Below are 25,653 nucleotides of genomic sequence, written 5' to 3' on the forward strand. Positions count from 1 at the left end.
CAGCGCGGTGGGGCTGCCCCTGCGAGGGGCGGAGGGAAGCCCGCACCCGGCGGAGGACGCGGGGTCCTTCCCGGCAGAGCGGCCCGGGGCGCCCAGGGCCTCGGCAGGGCGGGGCTGCTGCCCCTGGGGCCAAGGCCAGGCCGGCGCTGTCCCGCGGGGGCGGGGGCCGCGCCAAGATGGAGGCGGCCGGTGTAAATACCGCGGGGAAGGGGCAGGGCAGCGGCGGCGAGCGAGGGGGGCCGGGGGCAGCCGCGGCGGCGGGGGGCTCCGCCCGGGGCAGGTGCGCGGGGCGGCGCCGCCGGGGAGCCGCTGCCGGGCGGCGGCGGTGTTGGCGGCGCGGGCCGGGCCGAGCCCAGCCGAGGGCGGGGCCGGCGGCGCGCTCGGCGCTCCGGGCACGCTGGGCGGCGGCGGCCGCGCTGGGAGTGACAGCGGGGCCTGAGCGGATCCGCGCTGCCCCATGGCGGCCGCCCGCCTCGGCGGCCCGCCCGCCTGGCGGTGACTCGGGCTCCCCCTCCCGCCCCTCCTCCTCCGCCGCCGCCGCCGCCTCCTGCTCCGCTCGCCCAGCACGGGCCCGGCCCAGCCGCTGCCGCACGGCGCCGCCGCCGCCCGCCGAGCCCGGGGCGCAGCCGGGAGCCGCGCGGGGGCCATGACGGTGGAGCAGAACGTGCTGCAGCCCGGCGGCGCCGCCAAGGTGAGACACCGGCGCGGCCCGGCCCGGCCCGGCCCGCCGCTCCGCGCTGCGCTGCGCCGCGGGGGCCCGCCCGCTGCGCCAGGGCCCGGCCTCAGAGCCGGCTGCGCGCCCCTCGCCGCGTCCCTGCCCGCCGGCCTCGTTCGGGCCCGGCCCCCACCCCCTCCCGGGGCCGCTCCTTTCCTGCGCGGCTCCGGCGGCGGCCCCCGCACCCGGCCTCCGCCCCGCCGGCAACTTTTCCCCCCTGCAACGGGGGCGCAGCCTCCCCGCCCCCCGCCGTCTCCCGGGCCCGTGGGAAGCTTCCCCTGGCCGAGGGGGGGGCCCGGCCTTCCCCGCGCCGCGGCCTCTCCCTGCTCTCGCTGCTTCAGTCCCGGGCTGGGGCCGGGGAGACCGCGAAGCCGACGGGGGGGCGCGGCGGGGCCGGGCGCTGTGCTGAGGCGCGGCCGGGCAGCGGGGGACCGCCGTCACCGCGGCCCCGGGTCAGCCCCTCTCCGGAGGGCCGGGCCCTCCCCTCAGCGCCCCGCGGCTCGGGGGAGACCCGCCGCTCCCCGGGCCGGCGGGCGGGCAGCCCCGGGCTGGGACGGCGCCGGGGCCCCGGGCGGGCCTGTTGCACTTGCAGAGCGGCCAGGCAGAGCAGCAGGACGGGGAGCAGCGTGTCGGCGAGGACCGCGAGGTCCTGCCCGAGCCCCCGGTGTGAGCCCTGGGCCGGCAGGGAGATGCTGCACATGCACGGCGTGACCCTGCTGCGCCGGCATCCGCGCCTGCGAAAGGTGAACGCTATTTCCAGCGTGTGACACACGGCTCGCCGTGACGCGCTCTTGCTGGAGTAAAAAAGTGCTGGATTGAGGGACTCGTATTGACGTGCATCGCGGAATGGGGCTAAGCGAACGGCAGCCTTTATGAATCTTTCACTGCGCACCAGGAGTTGCCAGAAAATGTTTCTTTGTCCAAAAAAATGGATGTCTTCTCAAGAAGACACTTCTTTCTTTCTTTGCTTGAAGTGACCTGAACTGGCAAGAGAAAAAGAAACCTAAAATTAAATTGCAGCGCTTTTTAAAAATTATCCTTTATGTTTTAAAGGTAACTGGTGCTGGTTAATGCAACTGCTCTGGTTAGTGATGTGACTGCCTCCTCTTCCCTATTTTTTTTTTAATGGCATGTGATGCTTTTATAAGGGGATAAAGGTATATTTGCTTTGGTATAGTCACTGTGGAAGTTTAATGGCTCCAGTTGTAAGAGTGGGCAGTGAGAATGCAGTGATTAAGGTATTATTGGTTCAAGTGGTACAACTTACATTCAAGAAGCTCATTTGGAGGGAGAGGCATGTCTCGCCAAAGGCTGCTGGCATAGCTGGAAGTAGCTAGCACTGATTTTGGCCGCTTCAGCAGGAAGGCAAGGACTGAAGGGACTAATCTTGTCTCTTTGTTCCTCACTTGGTGATGTGTTAAATTGAGGTGTGCTAGCAGGCTAACGTAGCAGAGTTTTGCTGCCGGGTCCCGTGCTATGCTTGTGTCTTCTGTGTTTAACAACTTCATTTGTTGCTGCTGTGCACCTGCCAACTTTCATGAGCAAGGTTATCTTTTACAAAACCTGTTGTTGATGGTTTACTTAAATATCACTCAATTATTGTATCAGATACTCTGTTACATAATACCTGGTAGATACCGGTCAGAGCTGTCCATTTGCACTTTCTGTCAATAATACCGAAGAAGAAATGTTACGGTTTTCAGCTAAACTACTGCTTGCAGGTCAGTAGTTCAGGATTACTTTAGTTTCAAATTGAGGATAAGCTTAAAGGGTGGTTGGAGATTGATTGTGGTAGATCACCTGGTAATCCACACTGCAGTAAAAATGAAACTAGCAATAATTCTAAAGTTGTAATCAGCATCTATGGATGATGATTGCTTGTCTAAGTACCTAGAGAAACTGTATAGAATAAGAAGCTTTTTTAGTGGCAGGGATTTTCTTTTTTATTTCTGTTGAATCATCTGATTCTTATATTATCAGAAACTCCTTGTCACCTACTTTATCCCTAATTGCATGTGGGGGGAGGGGGGGAGAGGCCAATCTTGAGAGTATTTTGCAAAAAAATATTATTTGACTCCAAAGTGAGTATCTCATTGCTTAGTGAGACTAATGAATAGCTAATTGGATGACAAACTTTAACATTGTTCAGCTTATTTGCATGTAAGAAGAAAAATTGTGAAGGTACCGTAGACTGATGCATGGTTGAAAGGTGGAGAGGTTACTATACCACTAACTCATCATCTTCCCTCAAAAGAAGAAAATCCCATGCTCCATGAATAACGAGAGTTTGTTCTGGAGACCTCAAAGTTTGTCATGATTGTTTTCTGTTAGTGTGAAGAAACCACATACAAGCATAAATATATTGGACTTCCAAGAGATGCCTGAGTCATCAGCATACCTTATTCAGAACTGTGGTTCCCAACATTGTTCATCAGATGTTTTCTTACTGTCATACAGGAAGTATGTGTCAAACTTCAGCAGTACTTGGAGATGTAGGTTTGTATTAATAAATGCTCTAACTACAAACAGCCCATTTCCCACTGAAGCTATCTTTAGTTTATTGTGTAGTTAAAGCATCTGGATCGTGTCAAAAGAAATTTTTTCTTTCATGTTTACTGGTCATCTTGACTCCTAGTTAAAACTTGTAATTTATCTCCTGAAGCAAATAATTAATCATGTTACTCTTGCTGCTTGCAGCTCTTGTGTGCTTCTCTAACGTTGTTAGGTGTCTGTTGGTTATCTGTAATGTTCATATTAAGACTAAAGCATGTGAATAAAGGTAAATGGCCTGGGAAGTTTAAAAAAAAAGTAGCTTCTGGTTTTGCCCTGTCTGTATTTCTGTCCAGTAAAATACTTTTTGTCAAGCATTTTGCCGCTGAAGAGCTAAGGCATGTGTATTGCAGGATTCCCCGTACGCCAGGCAGTCCTGCACCACTGCCGTAGGGGACGCTTGCTCTGATGCATGTGTACATGGAGTTTCTCTTCTTCTTTTTTTTTTTTTTTTTTTTCCCTCCCAGAGGAAGACTGTCCCAGGCTGCCCCTTGTGCTGTGCAGACCCTTCCCTTGGCCGGTGTCCTTTACACAGCAGGTTGAGCGATGGGGGTGGGTGAATGCTGATTTTTCTAGTAATTGGAAAAAATGATGTGGAGAGGTCATACATGTTTCAGCAGTGTGTCAGCTCTAACTAATAATTATCGTGATGGTCATCTCAGAACAACAGATTGAAGGGTGATATTTAGCTGGCCTCTCAGCAATGTGTATTATCAAGTTCTACTGCTTCTGGAGAGAGACTGAATGTTGGTTGATAATGGATTTAAAGTCTGTTTTATCTGTCCTTTGGTTTCCCACACCCACTGTTATTTCAGACCTGTGATTCAGCAGCATATTGGCAGTGTAATCACAGGAATAGTAGAATAAAGTTAGGTATGTCAGCCCAGCCCATTTTTTTAGAAGAAGCACAAAACTTTAAGGATATTTACCACTGGAAATAATGCATGGTGTTAAACAAGGTCTAATACTACTTATTTCCTCTCCTTTGCTCTTTTTCGAGGTAGTAAGGAGAAAATTGTACTAGCACGTGTGTGTGCTTCTGCTCTGCTCATCCTGTGTATTTGATGTACATATTATTGAAAGATTTTAGCTAATAATGTGGTACTGACTGCTTTTATTTCCTGAAGGCAATAGCCACTAACTTCTTAATACTGCGGTAGTTCATACAGAAGATGATACTCGTATGTCTCCCAACAATCGAAATAGGGATGTTGATGCAGTCCTGAATGGCAGGAGGTGATCGCATGGAATATCCATGCAGGACTTGGTACACAGGGGAAGTATTTTGGGAGTTGTGCTCATTTTTTTTTTTTTAATCTCTGTAGGTGGCAACCTTCCAAGGATACAACCTTTAGAGTCTTTATGTTTTGATCAGTTGAGTTCAGGGTTGCCTGACCGACCATTTGCCCAGTGGATCCGAGAGGCTGCAGGCTCCTGCTCTCATCACATGGCCAGAGCTGCTCTTGCCCGTGACCAATTCACAGGCGTCCTCCCCTATCTCAGAAATGCACCCCGGGTCACGTAATGGGGGTGGGTTACATATCTCCCCACGAACAGGCTGCTCGTGTTTGGACTGTGTGGCAGGCAGGCTGCTCGTGTGATGGGCTTGAATATGGGGGGTTATACCTGCTACTGCTGGTATTTAAAGTTTTATTACCTCTTTTGGTGAGGAAGAGCAGAATAACCAGACTGGTTTACTGAAAGTGTTTGCACCAGCTACTAGGTAATTGGCAAGAATTATTTGAAGTGCTGTAGAGTCACACTTTTAGGTACACACATCTTGTTATTTATTTAAAAAAAATAAATCATATTGCATGTAGTTACACCTTCTGCGTAGACTCCTATCTGTTTTTTCTGAAAGCTGGAGCAAGGTGCCAAGGTCAGTGATTCAAGTAATTTTGAAAGCTCTTGTCAGACTGATGTGCTGAATGCCTTCTGGGTTTGTGAATGTTCTGATGGGCTTTGGGGGGGTGGTGGTGTGTGGTTAGGTTTGGTGGTATGGTTGGTTTTTTTGGTAGCTATGCAATCCTGCTGAATCTTGGAATTTTTTATTGGTATAATATGCTATGAATCTGTACTTTTCTGAAACCTTTAATAGCAGTTTAAAACCTGTTGCATTCTAGAAAACCTTTCACAAAAGTTCAGTTATGATTTTGATTGTGGTTGCAGGAGTTTACAACTATAAGCATCTGTCTGAAATAATGTCTTTAAATATCTTTTGGTCTACACCTTGAAAGAAAAATTCTGCTTCAGAGTATGAAAATGTAAGGCTTATACATTTTCCTGTTAACCTTTTGTAATATTATTTTAAAATATCTTTAGTACTTCCTAAAAATATGTATTTTTAGGATAACCCTGTATCTACAATTACTAGGAGCAGCAGCTACAAAAGATGACAAAGCCCATCAGCTTCTATGAAAAGGTCAAGAAGCACATTACCCATGTCTCGAAATAGAAAAATTTTTCACATTTTAAAAAGTGCTTTTTAAAGATAAGTGGGTGGATAATTGAACAGTTGCTTTTCTTGCACTCTTATGCCTGAAAAGGTATGTTAAGGCAGAAAGTAGCATCTCTTCAATCCTGTGCATTCAGTTGGTGTTCATGGACTTCTCTAACTAAAGATGAATGAAAGATACAATTTCCATTCTGGTTTTTGCTAAATCTTCTTTTATTCCTGGCTGAAGAACCCACCCAAGTGTCAACAGTCTGATTATTCAGTCAGCGAGAAGCTGGCTCCATAACTTCAGTGATGTGAATGGTTGGGTTGAGGGACTCCTTGGACGCTGGGGACCGGTGCAGTGGCTGAGTTGTTAAATCGACCTGATGCCCCAGCTGACTTGGAGGCTGCCTTTTCAGGCTGGGCTGAAATCTTTGCAGAACTAGCTGGGAGGTGTTTAACCCTCACACGTCACCTGTGCCAGGAATGGTTTGGGGTGCTGCATCAGTCACCCCCTTACAGCTGTTGCTGGCAGTGCCAGTGATAGGGGGATTATCCAGGTGCCCAGGGGTGCTTCCAGGGTTCCTTTATGTGTTATTGCTCCTTGCTTTCTGTAGTGAAGATGCTGATTTGCAATTCCCAGCTGGTCATCTGGCAAAAGCTGAGAGGCAAATGTGACCTTCCTGATATTCCTTAGCCCAAAAAGTAAAGAAAAAGCTTAAAAGCAGCATCTTCACTTACATGTTTTCATGTAGGAATACATTCCTTTAAAAGCCTGACTTTTTGGTTTTGTTTGTTTGGGGTGTTTTTTTTTTTTTTCCATTGTTTTTGACTTCTTGTACTTATTATGGAACAGACCTCTTAGAATTCTGAGTGGGGGGGGGGGTGTGTGTTGCCAGGACCTGGACCGAGACAGGAAAGTCTTTTCTGCTTTCACTGAGAGGAAAGCCACATGTGGGGGAGCAGCTTTTCTGGGAAACGAAAGTATCCTGAGCGCTTTCACTTTCTAGTTCTCTTGTGATAACCAGTGTGCTTGTGTAAGGGTGGGGAAGGTTGCATTGAGTCACAGCAAAGGTTTGCATGTGTGTGTTGGGGTTTTTTGCATTTGGTTTTGTTTTGGTTGGGTTCTTTCTTTTCTTTTTTTTTTTAGATGGAAGTGTTAAACTTCCTCATCAAAACCCAGTGACTAAGTTGCCAATGTGATGGTCTTTAGTCAGCAGATAGGCACCTGTAGTTTGAGAGGATTTAGCTTCTCACCAGGGAGCTGTTAACTCATGCCTGGGGTAGCAGCGTAGCATCACGATGCAAAGAGCAAGCCAGGGTAATGGTGAGTAATGTAGGAGAGGCTGTTGTGACAACGTATTTCAAAATGATTTTATGCATTCAGGGTAGACTTCAGTCTTTTTTTTCCCGTTAGGAAATAAAGACTGCTTCTGGTAGCTGATGATTACACTTCATCAGTTGGAGTGCTGTTAAAGAAGTCAGTATCTGCCAAGAGTAGAAAATACTTGACTGGAGTGAATGTTCGTTTAACCAAGTTCAGTGAAACTAGTATAACCCTCATGTGACTGCTGCCAGAGAGCTAAGTGTGCAATAGCTGGGGTGATAACTCCTTCCGTTCACTCCGGGACTGTGATATGTGCAAAGTTCTGGTTAATGGGTGGTCAAGTATAGGAAAAAGGGAATAGGGAAAAGCTAGTACTGTGAATCACAATAGCTAGTTGCATGTAAAACTATGTAAACGTGAAACTTTTCTGATAAATTCTTCATCTTTTTTATTATTTAAAAAAAAGAGAAAATATGGTGACAAAGTAATCTAAAGCTGTGAGGCTGAAGTAAAAATGAGGAGGTGAGACTACTGCTGGACAGGATAGTGGGGGCATGCCTTGCATAAAGGTTCAAACTCAGGCTTCGTGCCAAGTAAAAGGAAGTACTTCTTCCTGTTTTCTGCATCAGGTTGGCCAATGGCATCTCTTGATATATTTCTGTGAACGCTTGTAACTCTTCAGTGCAACAGCGCGCTCTGAACAGCACATCAGATTTCTTAATGTTACCTTACATTGATGCTGTGCTGAATATAAATAAGTTCTCATAAGCTGTATTGTGCCAACGCACCTCAGTCAGACTTGCAGGTAGAACGGAGAGCAGCCGTAGCGTGTGCCACGGTTGAGTACAATCACTATCTAAAATGTTGCTTTCTTCCAGCATTAAAATTTCCACGCTCATTGTGTTGCAGGCTTTAGACCTCTTTATCACTAGATTTCTTTAGCACTTCAAAACTTGCAATACACTAACTAGGGACTCTATGGACATTAATGGAAAATTTTCATGAAACTTCTTTTTGAGTAGTCCTGTCCATACCACCTTTCTGCTCTATGTTACCATCCCAGTTTTCAGAAGTGAATAAAGGGAATGTAAGTGTGTCTCTTTGCTGCAGCAGGTTACACATTCCTGCCTGGATATTTGGGGCGAGTACACTGGTCTGTGATCTGGAGTGGCAGAGGTGTTGTGCTGCCTTCTGCTGATAGCTGCAGGGCTCTGTCTTCTGATAGAGGGGTGGTTTTAACATACTGAACTACGCAGTAGTTTTTCTGGTGAATGTGGTGCAGAATCTGTGGTTTTAGGCTTTAAGAGGAATGAGATATTAAGCAACACTTTGAGTCAATATTGAGATTCCCATGAAGTGCTATGAAGGAAGAATTTGGTCCTAAGATGGTGTAAAGGACAGATTGACACAAAATGACATGAGCAGGACACTATGATAACTTTAGTCATTGCAGCAGGCTTTGTGAGTTCTTGTCTATTTAATTATGGACTGGTTTTCCATGTATTTAGTAACATTAATTCCAAGCATTTGAAAATCACAATGAAAATATTAAATCTATTTAGACTAGACTCTTGCAGTTTAAGAAGGCACTGATTTTTTTTTTTCCCAGTTAGGTTTCATAGTTTTCATTCTTTTAAACATGTCAGTAGCTACATACTTTTGCTTTTCTTTGCCATAATGGATGAACTTCAGGAGCATGTTGAAAGCCATCAGCATGAGAGTTTTCCTGAAACCTGATATTACCTGATGATGGGACTTTAACAGAAACAGCACCATTGTGAGAGGTGGCAACACTGAGTGTCCGCAGTTTTAATGCAGCTCTGAAGTAAGGATGTTGGAGAGGTGGAATCCAAAGAACATGTGATGTGGAATAGCTTGAAGGCTGGAGTGCAACTAGGTTAACTTTGGAAACATCGCCTGACAGATTTGTGTATGTAAAACACTTTTTTTTTTTTTAAGGCAGCAGAAATATCGGTATGCAAATTCTAATAGTTTTTATTCTGAGATGCACAGCTTTGACTTGATGCTTTTGTTTATAGTAGGTTTCTGAATTATTTTAACTGGTGGATTCTTGCTGAAAAAAAATTATACCCTGCACAACATTTATTTTAAAATGTTTCTCTTGTCAACTAATTGGCAGCAGTCAAGCTTATCAAAGTTTAGGTGTCAAGCAAATGCAGATTGTGTTTATAATATCCTTGACTAAAGCTTTTTTAGCCATCAGGTGAAAGCATATTTTTAAGGTTTACAGTAAGCACATATAGACAGAATAATGTATTTAATAAAAGCTTTTCAGAGAGGCATTAGTGTTTTCAAGGCATGATTCATAGCTATTTCAATTTAATTGACCCTTGTATCTTACCTTGGTCTAGACAGAATTCGTGGAAATTAATGCCCATGATAAAATGGCATTATATGCTTCTGTGGCTCCTTCCTACCAATTGATGTGTCGTCATTTCACTCGTGTTGTACCCTGTAATCCAGAGGGCTCCCTTTAATTAAAACAGGATGTTCACTTGACATTAGGGTCTGAGTCCGAGACGTGAAAGTGTCGGATTGTGAATTGCGTAGCTATGTTTCATGCCGCCTGTTACTTTTGGTGAATAGTAAATGATAGGCTTGAGTTTGCGCGTGGTTTCTGTGATAGCTGTTCTTCCCACAGCTGTATGACTGCAAGAAAAGTCGGATACCTGTGCTGAAAATTTCTATTCTTATTCTCAAACCAAAAATGACTCTTTCTGAATTTCAATAAAGTTTCAATTAAAAAAAACCCAAACATTTTGAGAAGTTGAATTTAGCTGTGTTTTTACTGGGATTAAGCTGGAAAAAAAAAGTGTTAAGTGGAAGTTGAAAATAGTATTCATTTACATTCAGGTGTATGCTTTGAGAGTGCTTTAAAGTAAGCAGCTGGAAAAGGCTGGATATGCACAGGCACGTGGCATTCTTCATTCTCTTCAGAAGAGGAGGAGATAGCAGGAACAGACTCCTACTCCACTTTCCTTTTGTGTTCAGTTCCATTTTATTCCTCTGAAAGTTAGCTGCTTTGAAAAAGAAATTTATCCTGGGACCACAGCTGTTGGAAATGTACTTTTTTTTTTTAACACTTTCCAAAGTGCATAATTACAAATGGCCTGGTTAGAGAACTGAATGCTATGTATTTCATCGTATCCCAGAAATCTTATGTTATGACTGAGAAAGCATTTCTATATTTTGCAGATTTTAACTTTTGCTTTGTTTTGGTACAGAATCATGGGAAAAAATATATATGAGAAAGCTTTCTTTAAAAAAAAAAATTTACATGCTTAAAAACTAAGTAGCTTTTGGACAGCTTGTTGCAGAGTTGCATTTTCCTTCTTGGTATTACTTTCCCGTTTGTCAGCTTCTTTTCTTCAAATTCTGCTCATGTCTCATGTAATTTCTCACCTGTTTGAGGACTGTGCTCTTTTCATTTAGAGACTTTCCCGGTACAGTTTTCTTTTCTTACATTAGAACCTTTTAATTATTTGGTGGCAGTAATCAGCAAGCTTTTTTGATTCAGGCACCCAAGTTTATAACTTATTTTTTTGAATGGGGTACTAGAATTAAGTCTTCTCTTTCTCTCTATATTCCTTTACTTGTTTGGAGATTAAAAAATAACCAACATCTTACTGGCAACTTTAAAAAGTTCCCTCTAGTCTTGCGTGTGTTTTATGGGACTTGCTGCTGAAAGCCACAAAACATCACTTGTGACAACCCTGGCTGGACCATAATTGTCCCCTCGCCTGACTGGGCTGCTTTTTTGGGTACAGTCTGCTGGTCTACTGACAGTCTGCTGGTCTACTGGGTAATCTCTGGATTTATTGATGGTAAAGATGGACAGATTTCCCCATCATCACCAGTTCCAGCTCTTGCGAACTTGGCATGTTGCCTTGAAGCTTTTTCTGGGGCTGATTTGAAGACGACTGGTAAATGTGCCACCTACTTGCTAGTGCTGAGTGGGGGTGTGCGTGCAGTGTGCGGGCTCTGCTGCGTTGTTAGAGACCAGGGAAGGAGTTTGCAGCTGCCTGCTATCCCCAGCAAAGACGCCCAAGACTCTGTTGCTTCGTGACCTTACTGAGGAGAAAAGGCTTGAAAATTTTGCTATTGGAGTTTACTATAACTGTTGTTTGGTGGGGAATATGTTGGCACAATGCTGCTGCTAGGAAGGCAGCACAGAATTTTAATATTTTATGTTTCCAAGAATTATTATTCAAAAAAGTGAACTCTTTAGAGGAGTCTTTCATACTCCTTTTACTCAAGTCAGCCTCTGAAGTTTCAGCTAGGTATGTGGTGATGAAGGATGGCAGAAAGTCACTATTGATGATATTGCCACAACACTGTCGAGACAGGGGAGACTGATAGGCCTAAATTATAACAAATAGCAGTTATAAACCAAAGCTGTCATTAAGTTTTTCAAGACCATGTCCTCACATACTAGAATATAACACAGTCAGCTTTCTGTGGGAGCTGAGGCAAATGTGTGTTTCAAAATCAGGTAATTCAAAGTCCATTAAAAAAAACAAACCCAAAGATTTTCAAGATTGCCTTTTTTCTTTCTCCTTGAAAGAAAAGGGCCTAGGAAATTTCAGTTGCCCTCTGTGGAGCGCACTGCTGAATCTACTGTTTCTTTAATTGTGAGGTAGTAAAGTTATATGCTGATCCTCGGTACAAATTGCAACACATCTTTACATACTATAGTGCTTCCGTTGTGTTTTAGGCTCATTTTAATTCTAATGTCATCTGCATCCGTTGAGGTTATTACCTAACGAAAATGAAAGCTGCTCGCTGACCTTCACAGGCCGACGGCGCGTGGAGTTGCAGTGGCCTTTCTGCAGGGACGCAGCACGTGCCCGCCGCTTCCTGGTACTTGACCCAGGAAAGGCTGTCTCGCTGGAGAAGCTGGAACTGCTGTCAGAAACCCATCACCTTGCGGGCAACTTGTTAAATACTGCCCTGGCTTTTAGGTGGCTTAATGTTGCCTGTAGTCTCATTCTTCTGCAGACTTTGTTTGTTTATTTTCCCCGTCAAGCTAACAACGTGTGTCTCTTCACAGGGTTTCTTTTTAAATGATTAGTAGGGGGCAGGATAAGCTATTAAATAATTTTACTGAATGCTGCAAATAATGGTGCCTGACTTTTCTGATGGAATTTCCTCCTGTAATGCACCTCGGATTAAAAGTTGGGGTGGGGGGGATCCATTGAGGCTACAGGATGAGTTCACCTCTGGAAGACCTCACTGCAGTGGGGTGGAGGTGCTCCCCTCCGCTCCTCTTCCCCAGCCCCCTGTGTCGTCTCACCTGATTTCTTTTGGCCCGGGAAGCGGGCAGCAGCAGGCAGCGCGATCGGGAGCTGCGTGCTGGCTGGCTGAGCTGCTGGGTGCAGCCCCTGGGCTCCCCGGAGGCAGGGGGTGCTGCCGAGGGTGCCGGGGAGCCCCGGGCTCGGGCCGAGCTGCTGGAGGTGGCCTTGGGCTGCTGGGGCTGTTGCTCCCGAGACACAGGAGGGCAGGTGTGCCTGGGTACGTGCACACTCTGTGATCACAAGGCCTGTTTCTTTACGAAATCAGGTTAGTAATTTTTTTAATCGGACTAAATGGAAAAGCCAGTATTGAAAGGCTTTCTGTTAAGCTTTTTTCTTTCTATTCAAACCAGACAGCTGAGCTCTTTGCCCAAATGTGTCCCTGCTATTGAATACCATGGACTCTTTGTAGTAGAGACCTGTCTTAAAAAGTGCAGTTTAACTTTTATTTAGGATTTCCATGCTGTACTATTCTGAATGTTGTGTGGAAAAATTGTTTGTGAAATCTTCCTTGGTATTGCTTACCTGTGGCGCATAGCGGAGTTGTTTGAGGTGAGGTGGGATCTTTGGCAATGTTGGGATAATGGTGGGATAATGGCAAATACTCGTGCCATTAACAGTTGCAGTAAATGAGGTCTTTCTACAGATCACCTAAACCAGGGAGTGGAGAGCTGCGTACGCAGTTTCAGCCCATGCAGGAGCGGGCCTGGGTGTGTGCATTCACTTGCGTGGTGTGCAGCTGTGACCACCGAGGCACACCAGCAGCATCGGATCCCTGCAAGTGCACCGTTGCTGTATAAATTCCGTATTCACCTCTTCTTGGAGTAAGTTTTCTGCAATAGTGCCTAAGTAGGACAAGGACTGCAGGAGGCTTTTTTCCCCCCCTCAGTTTCTCTCACTGGATAAAAACAGGATTAAAATAAAGGCAGAGGAACAATTCGTTCTCATAAGGCTGCTGCTCCACCACAGTTTAATCCAGTGGAAAGGCGCAGCCTTGGTCTTGTCCTCTCCCTTGTCCTACCCCGGCTTTCACCAAGTTAGCTCGAAATTAATTAAAATCAAAGAGCAGCTTTCTGATGGTTTATTGAGAGCCCGGGCTGGCTCGCAGGAGGTTCGGGCAAGTGGCAGTGCTGGCTCAAAGGGAGGAGTGGCTCGTGGCCAGAGCGGGTGGCATCTGGCAACACCAGCCCAGGCTGGCAGATGTGGGCAGGAGCTAAAGCCAGGGAAGGACAGCTAACTCGTCAGAAGCAGCTTGTAGTCTGACAGCCCTTTTAAACTTTATTGTTTGCAAGTATTGCAGAGACTGGGATCCCACCGATCTGAGGAGGCTTGCAGCTTCCAGAGTCCTTTTGTTTGTTCCTAGAGTGGTTGTCCTCTTTATCATAACAGCAGAACGAGGAGAACAAAGGGGCTAGCTTGGCATTCTTTTCTTGGGAGCTGTTCCATATTGTGCAGAGCAGGCTGAGATTATCATGATGGCTATTTGGGAAAAAAACATAAAAAACCCTAAACACTTGAATGGGCTAGTGGGACTGCCCTCTCGAGCGGAGAGGTAGATCTTAGCCTTTCAGTGACAGATAATAAATGGGTGATGAAGGGACTGTGAAGAGCCCCAAACATGAGCCAGAACAGCTTGTGTTTGGCGTGATGGGTTAAGCTGTGATTGGGATGCAAAGGAAAATATCTCAAAGTGCGAAGTTAAAAATGTGTGGATCTTTGCAGCATTGTTTTAGACCTCAGAAAGACAAGATGTCATGAATTGTTTAAAAGACATTGAAAAGGATATTTTTAATAGCTGCTACAGTAAAATTATGATACCCTGGGCAATTGTCTTTCCTGTGAGGAGAAAGCTCGTGGCTTGGTGATACTACCTGGGTAGACACTGTAAAATGATGATAAATGTCTATGAACAGAAGAAAAAATTAAGAAGGAAACTTTTTAGAACAGAAAGTAGCCAGGAGTGATTGGAAAATATGTATGTGTATGTGCGTGTTTATTTTTTATATACACACAAGGTTAGCTGTATATCTGTCATCTTCCAGCCTCCTTCTCCTTTCTGTCTGTATAATGTCACCTATCATTGAGCCCACTGGTTTTAATTTGCTGTGGCTTGTGCACACTGTTGGCAGCTCTTTTGATGCTGGGGTCTGAACATATTGAGGTGGGAGCGGGACGTGAACCAAGGCTGGAGTGTGCCACCAGGACATGGCACTGCCCAGCTGTTGTCCTCGGATGGGCTCTAGGAGGAATCCATTTGAATTTTATACGTAATTTATGGATAACGTGCGCTGGTGCTTTGGAAGACACCCTGCTGCCACCAATAACTAATCACGCATCAGATTTGGATCAGAGTAGAGGTATTTTTGCTGATTACTGTCACAGTTATTGGAGTGTGTAAGAATCAAAAGTGATTTTTGTGAAGCAAACTTTCCCGTGGTCGTTCCAGTGAATACAACCTGAAGTTTAACTTGCATCTAGTTCAATGAGATCTTTAGTCTCATTTGTCTTACATTAGTTTACTCATTTTTAGAGCTGTTGTCATTACTATGATAACAGCAGAGTGACAAGAGATAAAGACCTAGCTTGACATTGTTTTATTGGGAAGCTCTCTCTATTGTGCTGAGCAGGGTGTGAGAAATCATGATGGTGGTTTAAAACACACAGACCTCACAACTCTCAATAATTTTACATTTCTGACACCTTTTATGTCTTCAGTAAGTACTAAGGCTGCCATCCTTTCTTGATTTATAAGCCTGTCACTGGAGCTTGTTTCGGAATAGTTATCAGTAAGAGCTAGAAATGTGCAACTAAGCAATTCTTCACGTGCTTCTTCATTCAAGCAACAATGTTCGTAAATCAGTTCATAGACTAATTTTAAGGCAGAACTTCAGTTACGTTTCTGTTTTTTGTTCCTCTTTTGGTTTGGAGGATTGGTTTTTAAACCATGTTGCTTTGGAAATGACAAGATTTTTGAACCAGTTCATGCTTCTGTTGTGGTAGATCACACCATTTATTATTGTGTTCTTGTACATTAATTTAAATGGCTTTGCTTCCCTCCTAGTGTTTACTCTGCTTTGTCTTTATAATGACTACTCATATTGCCTTCAGTCACTGTTTTCTTCTTTATTGTTTTGTTTGTTTTTCACTGGGGAACTGAATCTCTTGATAATGTAAAATGAGCATGATTAGTTGTAATCCAGGCAATAGACCTGCAGGGGTATCGAGTTGGAGTCCAGGGCTGAATTTCAGTACTTCTGTGGCCTGAGGGAAAATGAGACAAAATCCACTAAACATGTTCAAGGAAGTATGTTTCTGTTGCTTTCTGAATGCTCTTCATGTTAACGTTTGTATGTACTCAGTGGTGCCTCTTCCAGATGCATTACTACTGCAATCCTTCAGCATCCCCAAATTTGCCTAGGAAGACCTATATAGTCATAAGGTGATGCTTCCCCCTTGCTTTTCACTGCTCTCCCTGAGCTGTGTAAGAAATCCGGCTTTAGGGTCTCATCCCTTCCCTGTGCTGTGCGTGTGAATGTGGAAGAAAGGGTGTGAAACCACTTCTGCCTGTGGGTGGAATAGTTTGGAGAGTCACAGACTCTCCCCCTGTGAACTGACAGGGTTTCCTTCTCATTGCAAGAGTATTCCTCATGTAGGTGATGATTTGGCTCACATTTAACTTCTGTTTTTTTGTAAATGTGTATAACTATCTGAAGTGGGTTTGCCTTCTATTTAGTGGCAGTAAATACAAACCAAAGTCCTCAAGCCTCTCTTTAAAAATCTTATTTCAAAAAGTTTAAATATTAGCTTGAATTAAAATAAATGTGTTACATGTTGAGAGTAAATGATACTTTTTTTGGGCCACATATGTGAGGCTCAGAATAGGGAGGGTTTACATGAATGCATTCTCTAGCGTTGTGTAAAAACCTTAGTATCAAATCTTGAAATTCATTGAGAAGTCACTTGTTAAAGCATTTTCAGTTGAAGTAGTACAGCTTTGTTGTTGTTCATGGAAACCATAGAAATGTGGTGAGAGTATTCTGAGTGTCGTCTTATGATGGATATGGGTTATATAACACTATGATTAAGTAGGATCCTTCCTTTAATTTTTCAGGGAGGACTGTATGGATGTAAGTAATGCACTCAAGCCTCTTCCCCATTAAGCTTTTATTTTGTCTAGGCTGTGGTTGGCTGAAAGTTACTGCCACAGATTGTGTCCTTCTGCTTCCCTGAAGTAAGTTTGCTCTCAGTCCAGTTGCAGGTGGGTAGTTATCCACTTTGCACAAGCTGCTGCTGTAATTGGCAGGTTTTGGCAGTCTGCGCTGAGCAGTCCCGGACTGAAAATCTGCAGTCTCTGTGCACGTCCTTTGCTCTCTGCAGGTGATTTTGTCCAAGCCAAAGCTGAGATGCATTTTGCATTTGTGTGTGTATAAAAATATATCTTACCTACTTTCTTAGAGAATACAATGTCATGTAAAGAGGTTTCTCTTTTAATGATGGAACAAAACAAAACCCAGTTAGCAGATAACAGTGAGGGAACCCAATTCCGCTCTGCTTTAGGAGGTACTGTAAGAATGAACACCTTAAAGCCAGTGCAGAGATTTACCTTGGTCTTTGCACTAGCAAAGTACTGCTTTTAAAAATATATGTATACATATACCCACTTTTTAATTTACGTATTTATATAGGTATGTTTATTCTGCACACACACATGCACACAGAAAAATCTTGAGGACAGAGATGGTAAGAGCACAGACATGCAACAAAGCCTTCTGGAGTTCACTGTGTGTTTTCCCTGTGTTTCAACTTAGTATCTTCATGGAAGGAGTTAGTTTTTATTTGCCTATTTGGAACTTGACCAACAGCTTATTTAGAAGATGGTCAGTGTAGCTGTGTTGCTGGAAGCCATAATGCTCAGCAGTGTATGTGGGCCTTTTAACTGTTCCTGGGAGATATGATTAATGCGGCAGAAAATGACATTCACAGTCATAATTGAGGGTCCTTAGTATGCTTGTCCTTTGTATGTTAACTATTTTTTGTTTGTTTGTAGCAGAAACTTAAAGCCTTTTCATAGAGGATTACATTCCTCTAATCTCTCAGTGTTCTTCTCATTACAGCAACATCATATGAGGAAACTAGCTTATTAGCTACTTGTCTGCAAATGTACCATTAGGAGGTCCTCTGCAGCTCAGGTTACATTAGAATTGTCTTTAATATAAAATATTTTGTGCAATGTCATTCAGGTTTTCCTCTGATAAATAGCTCTTATAAATCGGTCTTGCACAGGAAGGTAAAGTAAGTGGGTTTTGTGTGGAGGGACTGAGTCAAGATGCTTGTTCTTGGCATTTGCATTTTCCCCCCTCTTTCTTTTTGTCTCTAGTACAAGTATTCATCCCTTGAAGGAAGGGATTCCCATAGTTCATTTTCATTATGTACTATTTAAATGAACTGCATAGTGAGGCAGTAGGCCCTATTTTCTCCTGGTAATGGTTGGACCATCTCATTTATTACTAAACATATGACTTTTTCTGTGCTTGGAAACTGAAGAGGGTTGTTTTATCTTCTAAGTTTGAAAGTGCTTGTGTTGCAAATATCCAAATATTTGGATGTTGCCATGAATAAAGCCAAAGCTTACATGTACTTCTTCAGAAGCTACAAGAGATGAGAAAATAAACAGATCAAACGGTGGCTATTTTTTCCCTAAATTTATCTGCAGTATAATTCAGAATTAGTCAATTTATGAGATTTACCTTGTCCAAAAAAACCATTTGTGTAACTAAGCTTTTTGCTCTAATTTTGATAAGTTATCAGAGTTTACAGTACTGTCATGGAACTAATTTGGGCACAGTATCTCCCTAAGCAGATAATAGTGTAGATCCTTTTCTGCTTCACTAGCACTGGCACAGCTACTGAATATGCTATTGTGTGAGGCTATAAACCAGATAATCTTAATTGAGCATTTCCTGAGAGGAAGGCAGGGATGGCTGAAAAAGGAAAGAATTGGAAATAAGGGCATGCATTCCTAATATACAAATTTGGCTTCCATCCAGGTGAATGGGAGAATTTCCTGTTAGTTAAAATCTTCCAAAAGCTGAAAGCCTGGAGGTACATGCCGCATACCTCGGGGAGCCAGAGGAAGGGGGAAGGCTGGGAATAGCTTGTGCATGAAAGCCCTGGGGAACTGATTACTGTGTGATGTGGTGGGACTGAGGGGTGTGAGCAGCTGGATCTTAGGGCGGCTGTAGCATCAGTGGACCATCTCCTTTTCCTGGCCAGGGGTTTGGGTTTCCCTGCAGCACTTGCACCAGCAGAGTCTGGTGTCATAGACCAAGTCCTGGAGCCTTTTTAGTGTTGAGTCAAATGCAATTCAAGCTACATGGATTATGTGTGTATATGTGTTATATATGTGTGCATGTATAATGCAACACATTTGGTGGTGCATGTACACCGCAGATATACGTGGAGTATGGACTCACTAAACTGGAGGATCTGTGCTATAGATAAACTATGGAATCTGTCATGTAAATTTGAGGAAAGGATGGCAAACAGAAGTGGGTAGAAACAAATAAACTCTGAAAGAACTGAAGTGTGTTTCTTTGCACCAGTAGTTGCACCTGGTTCTGTTGGAGTAATCTCTTTGGATCTGCATTTAAAGAGAGAGGTTGCTTATTAAATTGAATTAAAGTGCAATAAGTTATCATTCAGAATTTGAACCTCTACTAATGCAAGGTTGGAAAAAATAGGGAATCAGGGAAGAGCTGTTTTGAAAAAAGGAAACAACTTGTGTATGTTAGGACTGCTAGTTGTGTTCTGAATCTCCCTCGCTGACCTGATTTAATTAACATATATTAGTGTAGATGCTTCAGACATTTGTAAATACTTGTAGGCCACCTTCTTCATTTTTTAGCTTTGCTTTAGCATAGTGTGAGCTTTTTGGGGTATTTTTGGTAAGCCTTTGAATGAATTATGATCATAATTGTTTAGAATAGCTACATTAGTGTTCATGGACATTTGAGGGTCTATATGCTACAGTCACTTCAACTCAAGATAGCCCAAGCTCCAGGAAGAGTAAAGCTTCTAGGGTAGATGTAATCGGGCAGAGCATTAATAGGAGTAAGGAGCGTGGCTCACTCTGTGTGTAGAAGTCTGTCCCAAGTATTCTATTAAATATCAGTTACAATACAGAAGAGACTTAAATGTTTAGCGTTTGCATTAGAAATTGATCTCCAAACTTCAGTCATGGGTAAAAGAAAAACCTTTTTTTAAAATCATCCTGTATGCCACAATAGCATGTACTAAAGGGATATAATTCAAAACAAATAAGCTTCACCTGTTTTGACTTTGGCAGTCTAGTGCAGATGCACTACATTAGTTACATCAAGAATGAAGTAATCTCAGCTCTCTGAATATGAATAAAATTGTGTTTCTTAAACTTCTTAAGTGAAAAGAAAAATAAAAAGAAAATTTGATCTTGCCCTCTGATTAATGAATGAGGAAAGGGTTTGGTAGTAACTGCCTGCACTGTCATTTGTAACGAAAAGAATTAGAATTACCTGTATTAATACAGTTTCATGGGTGATAACATATATTGTCAATTTAATAATAAAGGAGAATAATGGCAAAGTTAAACATGCGGTTGCAGGAAAGGTCTGTACATAGTAAAGGTGGTGTGGTTATGTCAGATTTGAGAGGATGAGGGGAGAGTGGTGAATGCACGGAAGAGAAGGCCACCAGTCTAATGCTGCGTTAAGGAGTTTTTAGCTGCTATATGCAGTTTCCAGATTGTTTCTGAAGACCTGTTAGTCTATTAGCAGGTATTAAGAGAACGCGTTGATCAGGTGGACACAACTTAAATTATACTTTTTTTTTGTTGCTTTGTGTTTATCTTTTTCATCCTCCTTCTAGGAAGGGAAGTGTATCGCCATTCTTTAACTTCTGTGTGATTTGAAATAACTCAATTAGAGATTAATGGCAGCTTTTCCACATTTACCTGAAAAGCCAGTAATGTCTAAATCAGGAGTTTGTGGCCCCAAAGCAGTTTAGCTCCATTTGAGGTATTCAGGATAACTGTTAATTTTCCTCTTAATTTCTGTCACTTGTAACTAGGATTCTTACGGATTCTCTGTGCCGTTCACTTAGTTACCAGTTAGAAATTTTGGAGCTGAGTGCCTGAAACTCTTGGCATTAAAAAGGTATATTTAGGTACTTAAATAATCTCTTGATGAGAAAGGAGCACCACTGGGTCTGGTTCTGATCTGTTAAATGCGTATGTCCTTGGGAAGGGGGCCTTGAACCACAGCTTTACACCGGAATACTGAAATCTGGGTATAAACTATAGATGTCTAGGTTTATAAGTCGCAGCTGTGCTCATAAATTAACAGCCAATATTTTGAACTGCTAAGAGATTGTTTGTTGGTAAACTATGTCTCTTCTGTCTTTTCCCAGTCTCTGTGAACAATTAATATCCTCCAGTCAGCCTTTCCAAGTGTTGTATATATTGTGGAAGATACAGAAATCTGTTAGAACTTGTTATAATAATTTATAGTGAGACTATTTTCCATTTTATTAACCGTCACATTGGTAGCAAATACAAAAAGAAATCCATTTTGCTGCCATGCACTGCCCTTGAATTGCTCCTGCCAGTTTTAATGCTGTTGTAATTACTTTTCCCAAATACTCTCTTTTTTTCTTTGCTTCTTGCCAGACCCAGGGGCAGGAAAGCAACTTTATAGGGGAAACAAGTCCTGCCTTTGTACAGTGCTATGAAATGCACAGAGTAAACAAATGAGGGGGTGAGGGATGGGGATAGAGTGGGAGTTTGTTTCCCTGCATCACTTCACTTTTCTTGTGCCAATAGCAGGGTTTTTAAAAAGGAAAGAAAAAGGCAAATTGGATTGTTAGCAGTGTCCCTTAGGATCATAAATGAAGGGAAGATTGTGTATGTAATTCATAAACATCCTGAACTATACGCCTTCTATTTCAACTTATTAGGGCATGAAGCAGTGCCTGCCAGGTTAATTTCACACTGGGGAATTCAGCATTCATGCAGCTCTTAATTTCCTCTTCTGTACAAAGCTGTGATAAGGAGAGAATAAGGGTATTTGAATATTTGATTCCAAGTGATTCATTTTAAAGAAAAGTATTTTAGAAGTAGCCGCAAGACAATTATAGTTGGGTTTTTTTAATTGAATTTGGAGAGTAACATGAGAACATTTATTTGTCACTGATAGGAAATATGCTTTTTGTCTAGCAAACAAAACCTTGTACTTTACAAAATCTTGTCTTTTATAGATGAAATTATTGTTTTAACGTCAGGATGTGGTGGGCAAACAGTAAAAAAGAGAAAACCACTTGCAAATACTACCAAGCTTTTCTCCTTTTTCCATCTGCCAAAGGAAGAATGGAATTTGTTAGTATGGAACAATGGTCAGTCCTGTGTGTTTTCATGGTTTTAATGGTTAAGATAGTTTTAATGCTTAACTGGAGTTCAAGGATTGTTCCAGCCTAGTGCCTGCTTTTTGCTTCTGTGATGTGATATCTGAGCGTGAGCAGAGAGAGTCATCTGTGGCTCTGAACAGGAGTGGGACCAGATTTTTATTTAAAAAAAAAAAGCCTCAAAATTGATATGAATTGAATATTTAAGAGACCCGGAACCTCATAGTCTTTTCTAACTCGAAGTGTTACTTGAAACTCAGTCATAGATGCTGACTGATGTTGTGATTTGAGAGAGTTGGATTCAACTGGTCTAGGAAGGCAGTTAAGACGGATTCCTGAGGTTTTGCCTTAGCCTTGAGAAACTCTGTTTCGTGTGGATATTTTTATAGTACTTCTCTTAAAACACCTAAATGATTAGTAAGAATTAATTTATTAGTTTTGAGGTTGGAATAGCTGAGAATTGTGTATGTTAAGGAAATGGTGGAATTGAGAATAATTGGGAGTTGAAGAAATTTGTTTTGATGGGAGTTCAGTCAACTATTTCCCCTGCTGCTTTGAAGACCAAGCTATGGAGTTGTATTTGTTTAGGAGGGTCAATTGTGGCTTTATATAGGCTCCTTAAACCCATGTTGCATAAGCTCACCCATCATCAATTTTTTTTTTTTTTTTAAAAACCCACCGAAAACCCCAAACCAAACAACCAAAAACATTACATTTGGGAATTAAAAGTGCCCAAGTTGCAGAAACCAAGACAAACTTGAATAACAGAGGCTCTACCCCTTTGTGGTGCATAAAGCTTATATGGAGATACTTCTAATGTTTGTAGGGAAGCATACTCTTGTAAGTAATTGGTTTTGCTGTTATTTGGCTCGTATCTTACTTTGATCTGTTTTTGTTTTTAGCACCAGCAAACATTTTTAAATCAGCTGAGGGAGATCACTGGTATCAATGACATCCAGGTACTACAACAGGCACTGAAGGTAAGATGGATGTGTCTGACTTGTATCTGAGTATATACATCTTAACTGCCTGCGAAAGCCATAAACCCCACCCTTTCTTACTCTCATCTTCCCTTCCTTCCCTTCCATTCCCAGCTTGAATACTTTTTAGATTTATTTCAGGGAAGAAAAGCTAATAATGATGACTTGTTCACTTTGGAAGGAATCTTGATCTGTTTTGGTACTAACATAAAAATTAAACTGGTGTTCAAAATGAAAAGACAGGAATGGTGTGACTTGCCTTTAACCTTTGGCTAAAGTGCTTTGAGGTACCTTGGTGCTACTACAGCTGGTCAGTACCTGATGAGTTAAGTCTTGTTTTCTTGACAAGATGTAGTTAAGTTTTCTATCATGGACAGGTCCTGCTCGGTACGTAGAATGAAGAACTCTCCTTCAACTTGCCACCCGTTGCTAATTTGCTATTGTTTCACTGTTTTTTCAACCATTGTAAATTCTTTCACAGCACAGAAGAGCTCTTTGATGCAAGTAAAGAATGGCGGGTCTCTGTTCTGTTTTCCTGAATATATATATATGTATATATATAAAATAAATGACTTGTCTCCCTCAAGCAGACATTTTTAGCCACTTATGGTAAATGAGGATTTAGTGAATTTAAATTATATATAGTTGTTGCTTCAGATTCAGCATAAATCATGTACACAACTGCCCCTCAAAAGCCAGTATTTCTGGCTTTAAAAATGAAATGGTAGATTTTCAGAAGAATTCAGCTGACTGCTGTTGAAGTCTGTGAGAGTGTGCTGATTATGCTTGTTGAGGGGCTGACTATGCTACAAGACCTTTAATTTTTTTTCTGAAATAAGTGGAATCCTACCAAAGTAAATTTTTATAAGATGTTTTATCTTTATGTTGGTTAAAAATAGTGAAGTATGCTGAATGTCAAGTTTGGAAACTCTTTTCTAATCAATATTTCACCTGAAAGTACAATGTGTCATTGATCTTATAAGTGGCTTATAATGTTGTCCTTTGTTCTTAAGAAACATTAAGAAAGGGTGAGGGGACTCACTTCTTGTTTTGTTGATGCTTAAAGGACAGCAATGGTAATCTGGAGTTGGCTGTGGCTTTCCTCACTGCAAAGAATGCCAAGGTTCCCCAGCTAGAGGAAGCAACTTACTATCAAACAGCCCTTCCTGGAAATGACAGATACATCAGCGTGGGCAGCCAGGCAGACACCAGTAGGTATTTTTTCTTTTTATAAGTTTAGTTTAAAGGCAAGGAAGCTAAGAACTTGCCTGTGAGATGACTGTTAATCTGCTGATGTTTCTTACTTAACAATTTTTAGATTATTACATATTCTGTCTTTCCTTATTTCAATGTATTTCTTTTTATTAGAGCTATTCTTAAGCATTACCTTTACATGTATGTATGGCATTGATCAGAGGGTGAATAACTGGGTTTTCAATCTTTTTTTTTTTTCCTTGTTTTTTTCCCCTATTACAGGATTTTTTTTGGGGTCATGCAGTAAATAAAGACAAAAGCTGGGTACTCTTCCATCAAAATAAAATAAAATTGGAGAAGAGTCTGTGCATGTCTGTCTTAATATGCTAAAGCTTAATAAGCTTAAGAGCAGCTTCTCCCTGGCAGGGATGACTTTCCCAAAGGGAGAAGCAAGAGGTTAGGTATGCATTTTGTAGTAAAAGAGTAGGTATTCTATATGTGAAATTAATATTAAATATATTTAATATTAAACGATTTTATTTTAGTGATGCAGGAGGTCCCAAAACCTGTATTTCTCTGAGCCTTGCAGGTTCTATTCCTTTGCTTAAGTGCATAGTTATTTTTATGGGGGGAAAAATGTGTTAAATGTGTTCTGCAAATAAATATAGGAAATAACATGAAAGAAAAAGTTAAAGGAAGTTGTGTAGTGGGACTGAGATTTTCTGTAAAATCTGAGTTTCTTGATACTGTATTTACATTCCAACATTCTAAACCTAGATGTAGAATATTTTAATTACAACCTTTGACCATATATGTAGCTCATCTAGGTAGCTTTTATTAAATGAGTAGAATTATTTAGCTTCACCCACAGTAGGATTTTTTCCCCTTCGTTTCACTAATATTGGGGTGGCTATGGTGGCACCAGTGTAAAGAAGTTTAGTTAGATCCCCTTGTCAGTTGTACAATTATCTTTTTGTCTCTGACCTTGACATAAACATGTTTTGGGTGTTTTTTTGTTGTTTTTTGTTTATACTTTTTTTTTAAATTAGAGATGAGTTTATTCTCAACATCTTGGATCCAAAAACTGCATTTTTATCCTTGTATTACTAGCAACCCTGTATAAAATGCCCGGAGTGCATTATAGTAGTTGTATTATCCCCCCACTAAGTTGTGGGGGGTGGTTTGTTTTTTTGTGGGGGTTTGGGTGTTTGGTTTTTTTCCCCCGTCCTTCTTTTCCCTTTTTTGGAAAGAAAACTCACACAAAACCCCACATGTATTTAATTTTCAATGTCAGAAAACTGACATTAAGGAAATGGAGACTATTTTCAACAAACTTAGCACTGTTGTCATAGTCTCCAGTACTGAAGATCTACTATGGCAGTGGAATAGTAAGCTGGATTCTCTTGCAGCCCGTGTTTAGTGGGATTGCTAATAAATCTAATTAATGGAAGTGTTTAGTTTTGCTGTCACTTACTGTGCTACGCAACCTTATTGAAGATATGAGGTGACAAGGGATATGAGAGGGAAGAGTCAAGCCTGCAGAGTCTACATTACCCATGACTGATGGTCAATCTGAAAAGAGTAAGTCTCAAGTTGCACATTCCAAGGTGAATTTCAGGATTCTCTTCTCTTTTCTGGAGGGCTGAAGGCAGACCCAGATTCCTTACAGTTATATAGCACTACAAGTCAGTAATCAAGAAGCACCA

At 42.3% G+C, this 25,653-nt stretch overlaps 1 protein-coding gene across 3 annotated transcripts in view; it reads left to right on the forward strand.

Annotated features, from left to right (window-relative positions):
* The first annotated feature begins 391 nt into the window (after positions 1-391).
* USP25 (ubiquitin specific peptidase 25) overlaps positions 392-25,653 on the forward strand; it is a 95,575-nt gene continuing 70,313 nt past the window's right edge. Inside the window, exons 1-3 of one of the 3 annotated variants that reach the window (XM_072886251.1) lie at positions 392-691; positions 22,676-22,753; positions 23,820-23,964. In XM_072886251.1, the coding sequence (XP_072742352.1) occupies positions 647-691; positions 22,676-22,753; positions 23,820-23,964 (268 nt within the window). In that variant the 5' untranslated portion in view covers positions 392-646. Of the gene's footprint in view, positions 692-22,675; positions 22,754-23,819; positions 23,965-25,653 lie in introns of those variants that run through there. The other 2 variants (XM_072886260.1, XM_072886270.1) reach the window with 2 other exon arrangements.

This window comes from Ciconia boyciana, chromosome 1, assembly GCF_034638445.1.
Source record: "Ciconia boyciana chromosome 1, ASM3463844v1, whole genome shotgun sequence".
Lineage (NCBI taxonomy): Eukaryota > Metazoa > Chordata > Aves > Ciconiiformes > Ciconiidae > Ciconia > Ciconia boyciana.